The sequence below is a fragment of the Pisolithus orientalis genome (genome assembly GCF_024613125.1).
Source record: "Pisolithus orientalis strain OTSU chromosome Unknown F5J12scaffold_59, whole genome shotgun sequence".
NCBI lineage: Eukaryota > Fungi > Basidiomycota > Agaricomycetes > Boletales > Pisolithaceae > Pisolithus > Pisolithus orientalis.
Window position 1 is genome coordinate 76,763 of NW_026260840.1, and position 14,273 is coordinate 91,035.

At 49.1% G+C, this 14,273-nt stretch overlaps 4 protein-coding genes across 4 annotated transcripts; 3 read left to right on the plus strand and 1 right to left on the minus strand.

Annotated features, from left to right (window-relative positions):
• Positions 1–731: 731 nt before the first annotated feature.
• F5J12DRAFT_929879 (uncharacterized protein) lies at positions 732–3,113 on the plus strand. Its single transcript, XM_051749509.1, has 4 exons — positions 732–1,093; positions 1,157–1,767; positions 1,826–2,611; positions 2,809–3,113. The coding sequence occupies exons 1-4, from the start codon at positions 785–787 to the stop codon at positions 3,035–3,037; spliced, it is 1,935 nt and encodes a 644-aa protein (XP_051595195.1). The 5' UTR covers positions 732–784; the 3' UTR covers positions 3,038–3,113.
• Positions 3,114–4,360: 1,247 nt separating this feature from the next.
• Positions 4,361–6,791, plus strand: F5J12DRAFT_863110 (uncharacterized protein). Its single transcript, XM_051746950.1, has 5 exons — positions 4,361–4,745; positions 4,810–5,423; positions 5,471–6,246; positions 6,296–6,410; positions 6,466–6,791. The coding sequence occupies exons 1-5, from the start codon at positions 4,437–4,439 to the stop codon at positions 6,689–6,691; spliced, it is 2,040 nt and encodes a 679-aa protein (XP_051595196.1). The 5' UTR covers positions 4,361–4,436; the 3' UTR covers positions 6,692–6,791.
• Positions 6,792–6,947: 156 nt separating this feature from the next.
• On the minus strand, positions 6,948–9,575 carry F5J12DRAFT_774257 (acetate--CoA ligase; the record flags this gene model as incomplete). The annotated part of the gene is made up of 11 exons (XM_051742290.1): positions 6,948–7,108; positions 7,187–7,325; positions 7,394–7,454; positions 7,514–7,600; positions 7,654–7,735; positions 7,788–7,898; positions 7,955–8,078; positions 8,139–8,590; positions 8,644–9,150; positions 9,213–9,362; positions 9,426–9,575. The coding sequence occupies 11 exons, from the start codon at positions 9,573–9,575 to the stop codon at positions 6,986–6,988; spliced, it is 1,986 nt and encodes a 661-aa protein (XP_051595197.1). The 3' UTR covers positions 6,948–6,985.
• A 1,524-nt stretch (positions 9,576–11,099) lies between these two features.
• Positions 11,100–14,179, plus strand: F5J12DRAFT_863121 (MFS general substrate transporter). The gene is made up of 16 exons (XM_051746951.1): positions 11,100–11,439; positions 11,552–11,706; positions 11,968–11,993; positions 12,045–12,068; positions 12,116–12,190; positions 12,243–12,342; positions 12,500–12,548; positions 12,599–12,670; positions 12,721–12,791; positions 12,856–12,898; positions 12,950–12,974; positions 13,089–13,147; positions 13,202–13,394; positions 13,458–13,591; positions 13,652–14,099; positions 14,158–14,179. Exons 1-15 carry the CDS (start codon positions 11,256–11,258, stop codon positions 13,801–13,803), a joined length of 1,362 nt encoding a protein of 453 aa, XP_051595198.1. The 5' UTR covers positions 11,100–11,255; the 3' UTR covers positions 13,804–14,099; positions 14,158–14,179.
• The last annotated feature ends 94 nt before the right edge of the window (positions 14,180–14,273 follow it).

The following is a 14,273-nucleotide window of genomic DNA, read 5'->3' on the forward strand; positions in this document are numbered from 1 at the left end:
CAACAGCTTGTCCAGATATTTACTGCACTGACAGCACGCGTAATGCCTCTTTCCGCTGCTTCCTGCAAATTCAGCGGCGTCAGGGATCTCCGATGTGTTATTCATGCCATATTCTCATTTCAAAGACACCCGTTTGCAAAGAATCTACAGTGCGCAAACGTGTATACGTCTTCTTGCATCATGCCCAACCATTATTTTAGGTGTTTGCCCAATCTCCGGTTTCCGCTATATGCAATCCTGGTTTGCGGCCTAATTTTGATTCCTGTTCCCGGGAGACCTGGGTGTCGGGCTCTGGTCACCCGGTCGTGCTTCATCGAGAAACTACTTCATCGGTACGCACAGGACGTTCCATCAGAGCTCTCCAGTTTGAGTAATGATCACATAGATATGATTCCGGTTCCTGTCTACTGGAGCGCTCAATGAACCATGCGATACATCAGCTACCTGTGAGCGGATGCACAATTCTCTGGTCGTGCTTCCGATAAGCCATATGCAGAAGGTAGACTAGACAATCTCGACGTTCCGATGGTTTGGGAAGGGTTTCGTTGATTATCTCCTGACGGAATAACACAATGACAATGGACCCTTTTGCTGGGCGTTTAGCAATACTCGAAGGTGACGTTCTAGTCTCAGTCTGAAAGAACGCACCCCTATGGTAAACCCACCGACCTTGTTGCGAGTTCTGGGTATATAAGACCGCCTCTTTGAAGGAGGCGAACCCCAGTGTAATATCTACAACGCCCACTTCACCACCTCACTGAGCTTAGCTTGACCCTTATTTGCTATGTCTTTCGAAGGCGACCCACTAGCCTTCTACGGCAAAAACATTACTGAAGATTATCACGCCTCGCTCACGGCCAAGCTCCCCCAGCTTGATACCAACAAACCTGGTTTCTTTGACATCTCTGATGACATACTTCGCTTTTTCCCTTACAAAAAGGTCGGAATCTTGGGCGCCGGTGTCGGTGGTCTTTATACTGCATTGATACTACGCTCTCTGGATGTCGAGTATGAGATCCTAGAGGCTTCGGACTGCGTCGGTGGTCGTATTTCCACGAATAAATTTCCGAGAGGACGGATGTACGACTACTATGTACGCCTTTCACTTTCCAGGTGCACTCAACGGGCTCGATACTTACATCCCCTCACCTTTTAGGATGCTGGAGCTATGCGCTACCCCCTTCCGAAAAAGGATGAACAGGGACGGTACAAGAATGGGATCATGAAGCGCCTGGCCGAGTTGATCATCTATCCGCCGCTGAATGAAGGTTTAGATCGGCTCAAGGACAGGCTTATACCCTACTACCACAAGGCTCGCGAAGGTCCCAAGTTGAGGCCGGCCTTCTACTACTTCAATGGTGTCCGCGAACGGATTTCTGACAAACCCGGATCCTTCCGCGCTGAGAAGCTCGGCGTCGCTGCTAGCTATGTCAAAGCAGGAACGGATGCCATCAGTAGTGACGTCGTTAAACCATTTGCGAGGATGCTCATTGAAGATATCAAGCAGAGGAAGAAGGAGGGCTGGAAAATGATGATGGCAAACGACTCATATTCCGTCCGCGCCTACATGTCATTCAAGTACCTTCCCAGTGTTCACCTCCTACTTCCTCCACAACATCTTCCCAACAAAGTCGTAAACTGGTGCGAACTTATGGAAAACAGCACCAAGGCGTATGACCGCGCATTGACGGAGGAAGTCTTTGAATCATTGGCATTCGCCAGGGTCGATGATAGTAACTTTGGTGATGTCGATTGGATGTGCTTTGAGTGAGTATAATACGTTAATTTGGCTCCCGGTCTAACTATCCCCAAACACGGGTCATAGGAGGGGATCAGAGGTTTTGCCAAAGAAGATGGCAGAAGTTATCAATAAAGGGAGGAAACGCATCCATACAGGCAAGAGAGTCACTGCTATACGTCGAAGTGATTTGATCATCGAAATCCCCATTGATTTTCCGAGGAACAAGCTTCCTTCTGGAGTGAACGAATTAGAGATGCTCTCTGACTCTGGAGACTTCGTTTCTGATGGATCCGAGATCATTGATGACCCTAGGCGCCGGAAAAAAACCATCATCCTCCCAGGGGCTGGTGTCGAGATCTCAGTAAATGAGGAACCCAGGTCGCACGTCTACTCACATGTCATATCTACCCTCCCTCTTTCCGTGCTTCGTACGATAGATATGAGGGACGCCGGGATGAACGTCAGGCAGAAGAATGCTCTGCGTCAGCTCCAGTACGGTCCTTCTGTCAAAATTGCTGTACATTTTAAAGAGCCATGGTGGACCACCAAGCTGGACATTGTCGGCGGGCAATCATTCACGGATCTCCCCATTCGCACCATCGTCTACCCATCTTACGGTGTTGACTCTGGTGCCCCGTCCACGGTACTCATTGCGAGCTACTGCTGGACCACTGATGCGGAGCGCCTCGGCTCTCTTGCCATGGCAGAGCAGAGCGAAGTGCTGAAGGAGCTCGTACTTCACAGTCTTGCAGAGGCACACGGTCCTCCAATCACATACGAATTCCTGTTTGACCAATTCCTTGACATGCATATCAAGGACTGGACCTACGATGCGCAGACAATGGATGAGATTGACCACAGCTCGGTTCGGTATCTTGTTAATTGCGAATTTAGGCGCATTCGCACAATTCGGCCCCGGTGACTTCCAAGATGTGTACACCTCCCTCACTTACCCCGCAGCGAACAAACGTCTGCACTTCGCGGGAGAAGTGATAAGTACTCGTCATGGGTGAGTGTTGTCAGATAACTCAGCCGAAAAACTCCGACTATTGGTCCTATGTATTTAGATGGGTTGTTGGTGCGCTTGACAGCGCCTGGAGAGCTGTTTACGAATATCTTAGCGTCACAAGTCAAGGCGAAAAAATGAAGAGATTCAAGGAATTGTGGGGCGAAACTGTGGAGTGGGCGAGTCCGCCGGCACAATTCCACGATGACAAGTCCAACTTACTTGACGAACACCTTGGGCTGATTCATGAGGCTATCCTTGCTGGAGAGATTCAATACGCCGATCAGTAACAATGCAATGAAGGGGGTTGTTAAGGGACTGTTCTGTTGTAACCAAGCGCTGTAACGCACATAGGTTTGGTATCTGTACCATGCATAACATGCAACACCTAGCACCGAGTATTGTTGATCGAAACCTTTCCCACATTGGTTGGAGTAATGGCCAGGACCGGCTATCTTCTCAATGTTGAGACTTGTAAGAGGTCTAGTACCAAACAACCTTCGCCTTAGTCTGCACTTGAAAACATCATGCCAGCTTACGACCACCTAGCACTCTATATCTACATGTGATCACCCCATCTCACAAGGATTCCGCTACCTTCTTTTTGGTGACCTCGATGACACGAGACTCCGATGTTGGACTCGATCTGTCACAAATTGTACACCGGGTGGGTTCGACCGTAGATGTGTAGTATTCGTTCCAGAATTCAGGGCGCTAAGTGGATTGCTGGCTTTTATGCCGTTTGTCACGCAGCAACCCTCTGATTCAGTATACCGATCTCGGAATCTGTCAAGCAATGTCGAACAGCTAGTCCAGATATTTACGTACCGACTACACGCGTAATGCCCTTTTCCGCTGCGTCCTCTGATCTCGCCCAGAGAAAATTAGCAGCGTCAGAGATCTCTGATATGTTATTCATGCGATATTCTCATTTCAAAGACATCCGATTGCAAAGAATCAACAGTGCGCAAACGTGTATATGTCTTCTTGCATCATGCCCAATCATTATTTTAGGCGTTCGCCCAATCTCCGGTTTCCGCTATACATCAGGAAGCGAAAAAATGGTTTAAACCTGTTTAAACCCGTCACTGACTGGTCGTGACCGCGATTCTGTCATTCCCCGTTTCTCTGATGTATGCAATCCTGGTTGGCGCCCTAATTTTGCCTGTTTCATATTCCTGTTCTCGGGAGACCTGGGTGTCGGGCTCTGGTCACCCGGTCGTGCTTCATCGAGAAACTACTTCATCGGTACGCACAGGACGTTCCATCAGAGCTCTCCAGTTTGAGTAATGATCACATAGATATGATTCCGGTTCCTGTCTACTGGAGCATCCAATGAACCGTGTGACATGTCAGCTACCTGTGAGCGGATGCATAATTCTCTGGTCGTGCTTCCGATAAGCCATACGCAGAAGGTAGACTCGACAATCTCGACGTTCCGATTGTTTGGGAAGGGTTTCGTCGATTATCTCCCGAAGAAATTAGGACCCTCTTGCTGAGCGTTTAGTAGTACTCGAAGGTGGCGTTCTAGTCCCAGTCTGAAAGAATACACCGCTGTGGTAAACCCACCGACTTCTCTCCGGGTTCTGGGTATTTAAGCCCCCCTCTTTGAAGGGAACGAATTCCAGTGCACCGTCTACAACGCCCATCTCACCACCTCACTAACGCTCAGCTTGACTCGTATTTGTTATGCCTTTCGAAGGCGACCCACTAGCCCTCTATGGCAAAAACATTATTGAAGATTATCATGCCTCCCTCACTGCCAAGCTCCCTCAGCTTGACACCGACAAAACCGATTTCTTTGACATTTCCGATGAATCACTGCGATTTTTCCCTGAGAAAAAGGTCGGAATCTTGGGCGCCGGTGTCGGTGGCCTTTATACTGCGTTGATACTGGACTCCCTGGATGTCGAGTACGAGATCCTAGAAGCTTCAGACCGCATTGGTGGCCGTCTTTCCACTTATAAATTCCCCAGAGGAAATATGTATGACTACTACGTGCGCTTTTCATCCTCTCAGTGTGCTCGATGGGGTTCGATACTCACCTTCCTTCACCTTTTAGGATGCTGGAGCTATGCGTTTCCCCCTTCCGAAGAAGGATGCACAGGGACGGTACAAGAATGGGATCATGAAGAGCCTGGCCGAGTTGATCATCTATCCGCCGCTGAATCAAGGTTTAGATCGGCTCTCGGACAGGCTTATACCCTACTATTACAAGGCTCGCGAAGGTCCCAACTTGAAACCGGGCTTCTACTACTTCAATGGTGTCTACCAACCAGTTTCAAAAGAACCCAAGGGACCTTTCCGTGGTGAAGAGATGGGTGTGGATGCTGATTATATTAAAGCGGGAGCGGATGCTATCAGCAGCGATGTCACTAAACCGTTTGTCAGGATGCTCATAGAAGACCTCAAGCATGGCGTGAAGAAAGGCTGGAAGGTGATGAAGGAGAATGACTCATATTCTATCCGCGCATATATGGCGTCTAAGTACCTCCCCAGTGCTAACCTTGAACTTCCTCCACAACATCTTCCCAACGACGTCATCAACTGGTGTGGGCTTCTTGGTAGCAGTAGCGGGGGGTATAGCCACGCGTTGACGGAGTCGGTATTTTCGTCGTTGGCTTTCGCCAAGGTTGGTGGAACAGACTTTGGTGACGTTGATTGGAAGTGCTTTGAGTGAGTGCAGTATGCGGTTTTGACTCCCAGCTGAATTATTCACCCAGTGGTGGATCGGAGGTCCTGCCGAAGGTGATGGCAAAGGTTATCAACGAAAAAAAGAGGGACCGCATCCATTTCAGCAAGAGAGTCACGGCTATACGTCTCAGTGACTTAATTATCATTCTCCCCTCCAAATTTCCAGAGCATGAGATTCCCTCCGTGGCGGAGGAACTAGAGAATTACTCTGGCTCTGGAGACCTTGTTGCCGATGCATCCGAGATCATTAGTGACCCTAGACGCAGAAAGAAGGTTATCATCCTCCGTGGGGCTGGTGTCAAGGTCTCAGTCAACAGCGAATCGCGTGTCTACTCGCATGTCATATCTACCCTCCCTCTTCCCGTACTTCGCACGATAGACATGGGGGGCGCAGAGATGAATACCATGCAGAAGAACGCTCTGCGTCAGCTCCAGTACGGTCCTTCCGTCAAGATTGCTATACTCTTCAGGGAGCCGTGGTGGACAACCAAGCTAGGCATTGTCGGCGGGCAATCATTCACGGATCTCCCCATTCGCACCATCGTCTACCCGTCTTATGGCGTCGATTCTAATGCTAAATCCAGGGTGCTCATGGCGAGCTACTGCTGGACGTCTGATGCGGATCGCCTTAGCTCTCTTGCTTCCCCAGAACAAAAAGATCGGCTGAAGGAGCTCGTGCTTCGCAATCTCGCAGAGGCGCATGAACATGCAGGTCCACCTGGTGTCCGTATCACGTACGACTTCCTGCAGGACCAATTCCTTGACATGCATGTCAAGGATTGGAGCCACGATCCACATGCAATGGGTAGGATTGAACGCGGCTCGGTCCAGTATCCTGCTGACAGCGACTCTAGGCGCATTCGCGTACTTCGGTCCTGGTGACTTCCAAAATTTGTACACCTCCCTCACTTACCCCGCGGCGAACAAACGTTTGCACTTCGCGGGAGAGGCGATGAGCACTCGTCATGGGTGGGTGTTATCAGGGGACTAAGTAAAGGCTCTGACAATTGACCGTATCACGTAGATGGGTTGTCGGTGCGCTTGACAGCGCCTGGAGAGCTGTACACGAATATCTTAGTGTCACAAAGCAAGACGATAAAATGAAGAGATTCAAGGAATTGTGGGGCGAAAATGTGGAGTGGACGAGTCCGCCGGGACAATTCAAAGATGACCAGTCTAACTTACTTCACGAACACCTTGGACTGATTCATCAAGCTATCCTTGCAGGAGAGATTCGACATGCCGGTTAGTAAAATCCAAGCGCCATAGCGCGCACGTAGGTTTGGCGCCCGTACCATGAATAACATGTACCCAGTACTCTTGATTCGGACAGGAACAGCTAGCTTCTCGATATTGAGACCGTGTAAGAGGAACGGCCTGACAACACCATGCCAACTTACGGCCACCGTGCACAAAGTACGAATTGGCAACTGGTTGACAGTTGCAAAAGACACCTGTGTGTTAAGATAACATACACTGGTTCACTTACAAAATTTTACAGCATACACGAATCCGACTCCATATCTACATGCGATCATCCCATCTCACAATGATGCCGCTACCTTCTTTTTAATGACTTCGACGACACCAGGCTCCGCAATAGTACTAAGATCACCAAGCTGATCTCCTTCGCCAGCGACAATCTTCCGCATGATACGACGCATGATCTATTACAATACGATAAGATAACGCGATGCAGCGTTAGTACCAGCCGAAACTGGAAAACAGTTGGAAGTTCGTCTTACCTTCCCGGAACGAGTTTTTGGAAGATCAGGAACGATGATCACTTTCTTCGGTGCAGCGAAAGGACCAATGACTTTGCGGACTTGGAGAACGAGTTCCTTTAAGAGCGACGCTTCGTCGTTGGGGTTATATGCGAACTCTCTGGTATGATTAGAACAACAGGATTGAGGTTTTATCACCTGAAACTGGTAAAGCTTATGACTGCTCACGGTTTCAAGGTGACGAAAGCAAACACGGCTTGCCCTGTCAGTTCGTCGGCGGTGCCGATCACTGTGCAAATCGTTAACAATACTGCAGCAGACCCAACAACCTGCGAGAAGACCTCTTACCCGCAGCCTCAGCGACACCCTTGTGCAAGATCAAGGCCGACTCAATTTCTGCAGTCGACAAACGATGTCCAGACACATTGATCACATCTGTATGGGCATATTTAGTTGTGTTCACGTCACCAAAGACGCGCATGACACACCATCAACACGACCCTTGATCCATATATAACCATGTTCGTCACGGGCGGCACCATCACCAGTGTAAAAGTAGCCAGGGTAGGGCTGAGATACCGATATGGGCAAAGTCGGGGAGCCAATCAGACAATAGACGCACCTTCATGTACGTTTCCAGATACCGATTATTATCATTGTATACTGTGCGAGCAATCGAGGGCCAGGGTCGTTTGATCACAAGGACACCTTCGACATTGTTTCCTTCCAGTTCCTAGCTCGCAGTTAGCGATTTGATATGAAGCGGTCGGAGGATGAAATGCCACGCACCTTTCCAGTAGTAGGGTCCAGAATAGCGGGCTCGATACCGAAGAAGGGGACAGTTGCTGATCCGGGTTTGGTCTCGATAGCACCTGGGAACGGTGTCACAACAATAGAACCAGTTTCGGTTTGCCTTAGAAATGATCAGCACCTATCACCAGGATGATGATGATGATCCAAAAGGAGTTCTTACCAGAACGTGTCTACAACTGCGCATTCCTTCTTTCCAACGTGTTCATTATACCAATGCCAAGCCTCAGGGTTGATCGGTTCTCCGACACTGCCCAGCACGCGGAGAGAGCTAAGGTCGTGACCTTCAACATGATGAGCGCCAAGTCTGCGCAACAGGCGGATAGCGGTGGGTGCCGAGTAGAATTGGGTAATTTGGTGCTTTTGTACGGTTTGCCAGTATCGAGAAGGAGTTGGGTATACGGGAGTTGATTCGAACACAGTGGTGGACACTCCAAGTGCAAGTGGGCCGTATACGATGTAAGTGTGACCGGTGATCCAACCGATGTCAGCCATACACGCAAACTTGTCATCTGGGTGGACATCAAAGACATATTTGACTGTCATCGCTGCACCAAGCAGGTATCCTCCGGTGGTATGGACGACACCCTTTGGTTTCCCAGTAGAACCAGATGTCTTTAAAAGGCGTGTTGGCCATCCAACAGGAAACTTGAAAGGTAGTCACTCACGTAGAGAATGAAAAGAGGATCCTCGGCCGACATGATCTCAGGGGGGCAGTAGCTGGGCACCTTAGCTGTTTCTTCGTCCCACCATTTGTCCCGCCCCTCTGTCCACGGGACTTGATTACCGGTACGCCTGAGAACGATAACGTGTTCTACGTTGGGACATTCCTTGAGTGCGGCATCTACGATCGCTTTGGTGGCGATCGACTTGCCGCCTCTACGACCTTCATCACTTGTCAGAACGACGCGAGATTTGCAATCGAGAACTCGGTCGCGGAGAGATTCCGAGCTGAAACCTGCAAACACGACGGAATGCACCGCACCGATACGTGCACACGCGAGAAGGGCGGCAACGGATTGCCATGTCATGGGCAGATAGATGGAAACGGTATCACCCTTTTTGACGCCGAGCTTCTTGAGCACATTTGCGATAGAACAGACCTCGCGAAGCAGTTCTGCGTATGTAACGAGACACCCATCTTCTGGTTCATCAGCTTCGTATATGACAGCCGTCTGCGGAAGAGGAGCGTGAGACGTGCCCACCGGCCCTTCAGATTGATATCAAAGATGCCCACTTTGTTAGGGTGCTTGAACGCCCAGCGGTCAACGCAGTTGTAGGACACATTCAAGCCGCCCTCAGGGAACCATACGATGTCTCCAGTTTCGAATCCACCTGATCTTACGGTGTGGAACGGACGATCCCAGTGCAATAAAGTTCTTGCCATCTATTCGGGAAAGGTCAAACAATCAATGATTTGAATGCGATCATAAGCGTTGAAGATTCGCACCGTTCCCCACCACTTATCTGATTCGTGGCCCAATGTTTCAGCGTGAAGGGCCTTGTAAGCATCGATATCTGGCCCGACGTGGGGTGTCTTGGAACCATTCTTGACTCTGGGAGCGACGGGATGTGTGGGGACTGATGGTTGATCGGACATGGTTGATGAAGCGAAGTGAGGGTCTCCTAAGTAGTCAGTTTTATAGCCACTGCTTTCGGAAGGCGGAAGCAATTCGTAATAGTACGCCATGTACATACTAATTACAGCCCTTGTCTTACATTCTAAGTGAGTCGACAGCGACAACGCCCGCACGCGTTCTCGCTTGCGGAGCCAATGCGGGCGTTACAGGTGGAGAAGAATGGCGGAGGAGAAAGAACGGACGAACAGACGGACTCAACGCCATATACCCATGCATGGATGAAAGCACTCTCCGATTAAGTCTAGCTTACCACTCTATCAAGGTTTGCAGATAGTACCTCATTGCGCGCTTATAAGCGTTGTGAGCTGCCTTGGACCTGATGCTGACCTGCAGGCGAAGGAGTAATACCTCCTTGATTTGCAGACGCTGCCCCCGACAACACAACCCTCAGTCCTCAGCCGATACTTGTACATCGTGATTACCGAAGGCGGTAGACCCGCCTCGGGGATTGCGGTCCGGATGAACGTTGAGGTGATGATACTGTGCTTGCACGCAAACCGAGATAATCCTTTCCCCTTCAGCTTTAGTGGACCAGATCGCAAGATCCACCCACCTTCTGTTATGTACATGTTTTAGGCGTCTTTGGCTCGCCAGCGCTGGCGGATATCTGCTCACTGATCTCCTACGCTGATGTACGAACTCCTGCTATGCTTCAGCAGAAATCATATCAGGACGACCGGGGTTTCTCTTGATCTGATTCCAGGTTGCTCCATATTGAAGCATCCGGGAACGACCTGCGTGATAGTCTCCCTTAGCGCCGGGATCTATGTAAAGTGTATTGCACGATTCGGCACCCGTTGGATGACCACCAGGGTCTGTCACAGCAGGAATCTGTGTACACCATCGTCGGCAGCGAGACTGATTCACGATTGCCAAGTCCAATCGTTCCCTGGATCGCTTTGCTGAATTGACACGAGGAGATCAACATTTGCCCAGGGTGACATCGTTCACGACAGTCCAGTTGCCGGCTGATGTTAGACAATAGATAGAAGCTATCGTCGATATTGAAAGGACGGGGCATCGGGAAGTTTCTGCCACCCATGTGTTCTTTCGTGTGTATGTACTAATTTCTCAGAGCAAGTATTCGATCGACTGGAGCAGGACCGCGATCAAATCCTACGGGTTCCATAGTGGCGCGAATGTACAAAGTCTCTTGTTCGCCACTAAGTCTCAGACTTTGGCCGAAGCTACGCGTGAGCATCTCCAGTTCAATTACGTGACAATGCGTTTCCCGAGAAGCCCCATCATGGAGGCTTCTGCCCTCATCACTTTATCTCGCTTCCTTTTACTGTAAAAGGGTTTTAGACTCGCACGCCGAAGGCATTTTCTGTCCTCAAGAAACCAAAAGATACATACGGAAGGTGTCGTGTGGTGCTCATCAGATTTCATTCATCAAAGCCCGAGTGCGGCTGCGTAATTTAAGCCATATCCGCCCAATCTCAAGTTGGATGCGATGCAAACGGAGATTTCCCAGATGCCGCCCTATGTGTGCTTCTTTTGTTCCTGGATACCACGGCGCCCTGTGGAGAGGGTTTCCCCCACTTGGCGTGACTACTTCCAAGAAGTGAAACTAGCGCGATACTTATACTTGTGGTTTCCTCACCCGTAAACTCGTCTTTCCCAGGGCCCCATTGTCGACGATGTCCTCTTCGCTCTCAGATACCTTGCCAGACAAGAATAGCAGAACGTTCGGTGTGTCGGATGCTCAAGGGCCAGCCCAAATGACCTTGGGTCCTGAGCGGGAGCGGAGACTGTGGTGGAAGATCGACTTTCGCCTCGTGCCAATGATTTCTCTCATGTATTTGTTTTCGTTTATGGATCGCGGTGAGTGTTCTAGTTCTGGCGATTGAACATCTTGTGCAGAAGAGTGACGGAAACAGGGAATATTGGTGAGTCGCATTGCGTCTCTATCGGAAGATTCGCTTAACACATATAGGTAACGCAAAACTCGAGGGTTTGACGACCCAGCTTCATCTCACTGGAAGTCGGTACAATGTCGCTTTGGTGAGTGGAATAATGGCAAGTACCCGGCATGTTTTTCTGACAAAATTGAATGTAGTCCGTGTTCTTCATAGTAAGCTGTCTCCGACCGTGCATTTCGAAATTCAACTCAATTGTGTTCACAGTCTTACAGCTTGTTTGAATTTCCTGCAAAGTAGGTTTTTAGTTGACTCTACTGGAGACATGTGTTTTTGCGCTGTCTAGTGTAATGCTTCAATTCGTCCGGCCATCCAGGTAAGTAGAAACATTTTCACGATGTTCTCCGCTGATTTTATATGACCCCAAAGGTGGCTACCGGGCATGATGGTGAGTGAAGTTTGAAACCATGATCCACTCCTATCTTACCAAAAGATTAAGCTCGCATGGGGCGTTATTATGTGAGCGAACACGAGTTCCACCCGTTGTATTGCTGACCAACGTGGACCAAGGACATTCATGGGCCTCGTAAAATCGTAGGCTAGACTGATTTCTTAGCCATATTCGTACTTAAAAACTACAGGTATCCGCAATTGGTTGCAATGCGCTTTCTCCTGGGAGTAGCAGAAGCTGGCTTCTATCCAGGCGTCACATTTTAGTTGGTATATCTCTGCATGGGCTATGATTAGTTCTCACATTTCTGCTGCCAGTTTGTCCATGTGGTATCCAAGATTACAAATTGACTTATCGTTTAGCCCTCTTTACTGGTGCAGCAGCAGCAGCGGGTATGGACACCCTGTTGCTGATAGGGTGTCTCTCATCGACCTTGAATAGGGGCATTTTCTGGTCTACTTGCATACGCTATTGGTTTCATGAACAACATCAGGTCACCTCGAAGGATGGTCCTGGATTTTTGTATACACTTGTTTCTGTTCTAAGAAACCCTTGACTAATGCTCCTGGCATAGATAATCCAGGGTTTGGCAACTATAGTCATATGCTTCGTTGGAGCACTTGGTTCGTTGTTCTAGAGATGTGTGTGGCAGGGGTTACTAATCACGATGCAGTACTGGCTGACTACCCCGACACGGCTAGATTCCTCAGTCCCGAGGAAAGGCAGTTCGTGGAACAACAAAGAAGTATGTTACATTGTCATATCAGCAGTTTGTTTCTCATGAAAGTATACCAGCGCTCGATATTGAAGAGGAGGGAAAGGGTACCGTTACACAACATATCTTGTCTGCTTTCACGGACTGGCAGGTAGGGTATCTAATGCATCGTCATCTTCGCCATCGTCTCAATAAGTTATGTGACACCGTCATAGGTCTGGGCGATGGGCTTTGTGTTGATGTCTTTTGACGTACCAAGTGAGTGTGATGATTGCGAAGGTGGGTAAGATAACTTAAACTGCTCACCAGTATATGGAATTACATTCTTCTTGCCGTACGTCACTCCAATCAAACGATATACCCATTATTAAAAGATCGTCTAGCACGATTCTAAACAAGTATGCCCGTCGTTGTAGTCTTGCGACCGCATCTACTGACATTCCAAAAGCTTTGGTTACAATACTGCCATTAGTCAGTTGCTGACGGTCCCCGTTTACGTGGCAGCAAGTAAGGCTGAGCTTTCGCCCGGTTTCGTGGCCGTAGTACTGACACTGTCATGAGCACTCTTTATGATCACTGCTGCACACTTCTCCGACACCATGAAGATACGTTTTCCATTCATAATTGCCTCTGAAATCGTCGGCCTAGTTGGGTATATTATTCAAATCACGGATGCTTCCACGGGTGTCAAGTATTTCGGCACGTATCTTGTTGTTATCGGAATCTACACAGGAATCCCTTGCGTTGTTGGATGGTAAGTGTTTCTCGTTGTCTCGAATATGGATGAGTGACGGAGAGGTTTCGCGATAACACACAGGCTTGCGAATAACCTCCATGGCAAGTATAAGCGAGGAGCTGGCACGGCACTGCAAGTCGGAATGGGGAATCTAGGAGGAATTATTGCAAGCTATATCTTCCGAACACAAGACGAGCCACGATATGTACTTGGGTGTGAGCCGTCTTTCCCCTGCCGAGTATGATCGTACTCTGAATCCTTCGGGCAATATGCAGTCGCCATTGAGATCGGGTTCTTGTGCATGGGAATGATCGTGACTGCTTTCTCGGCGTATGCCTATCATCGTGCCAATACGGCCAGGATTGCTCGTGCAAAAAGGGATGGGATAAACGAAGCTAAATATGCGGTTGATATATACGCTATTTAGGTTTCATGTTTCAGGAAGTGAATATGCCCTCCGATACACTTTCCCCAATACGTAGCTACCTTCATCGAAATAACATGCTATGATAGTACCTTCTTATGATCTGGGACAGGTACTTGTGATCCGACTCTTCTGATCGATATCAATCCAGCTTCATCCTCGGAGCGACGTTCGTGAAGCGGGTGCGGGTGGAGCAGTTCTCGACGTGCTTAAGTTGTAATTGTCCAGGACGTACACGTGCTCCTGGGCAGAAGGAATTGGCATATATAAAATTATCATTATCCGTGGATACTACTACGGTGAGTTGGTGACTGCCAGCCTGGCACTGGGCATCGACAAAGTACTTATTTTTGTAAGTGACTCGTGATAATAATCCCTCGGAGCAGCTGCGACGACCTCCGCGGTGATGCCATTACTTGCCAAACCAAATGTGCGGTGGATGGCCAAATACGAGCAGGCAACGTCGAAACCTG

Excerpts from the sequence above, each read along its gene's own strand:
- F5J12DRAFT_863110 (XM_051746950.1), top strand. The coding sequence starts at position 4,437 with ATGCCTTTCGAAGGCGACCCACTAGCCCTCTATGGCAAAAACATTATT. Across the intron at positions 5,424-5,470 it reads GTTGATTGGAAGTGCTTTGA|TGGTGGATCGGAGGTCCTGC; the intron begins GTGAGTGCAGTA and ends TTATTCACCCAG. Across the intron at positions 6,247-6,295 it reads CCACGATCCACATGCAATGG|GCGCATTCGCGTACTTCGGT; the intron begins GTAGGATTGAAC and ends CAGCGACTCTAG.
- F5J12DRAFT_929879 (XM_051749509.1), top strand. The coding sequence starts at position 785 with ATGTCTTTCGAAGGCGACCCACTAGCCTTCTACGGCAAAAACATTACT. Across the intron at positions 1,094-1,156 it reads GACGGATGTACGACTACTAT|GATGCTGGAGCTATGCGCTA; the intron begins GTACGCCTTTCA and ends CTCACCTTTTAG. Across the intron at positions 2,612-2,808 it reads ATTGACCACAGCTCGGTTCG|ATGGGTTGTTGGTGCGCTTG; the intron begins GTATCTTGTTAA and ends CTATGTATTTAG.
- F5J12DRAFT_863121 (XM_051746951.1), top strand. The coding sequence starts at position 11,256 with ATGTCCTCTTCGCTCTCAGATACCTTGCCAGACAAGAATAGCAGAACG. Across the intron at positions 13,395-13,457 it reads ATCCCTTGCGTTGTTGGATG|GCTTGCGAATAACCTCCATG; the intron begins GTAAGTGTTTCT and ends GATAACACACAG. Across the intron at positions 13,592-13,651 it reads GCCACGATATGTACTTGGGT|TCGCCATTGAGATCGGGTTC; the intron begins GTGAGCCGTCTT and ends GGCAATATGCAG.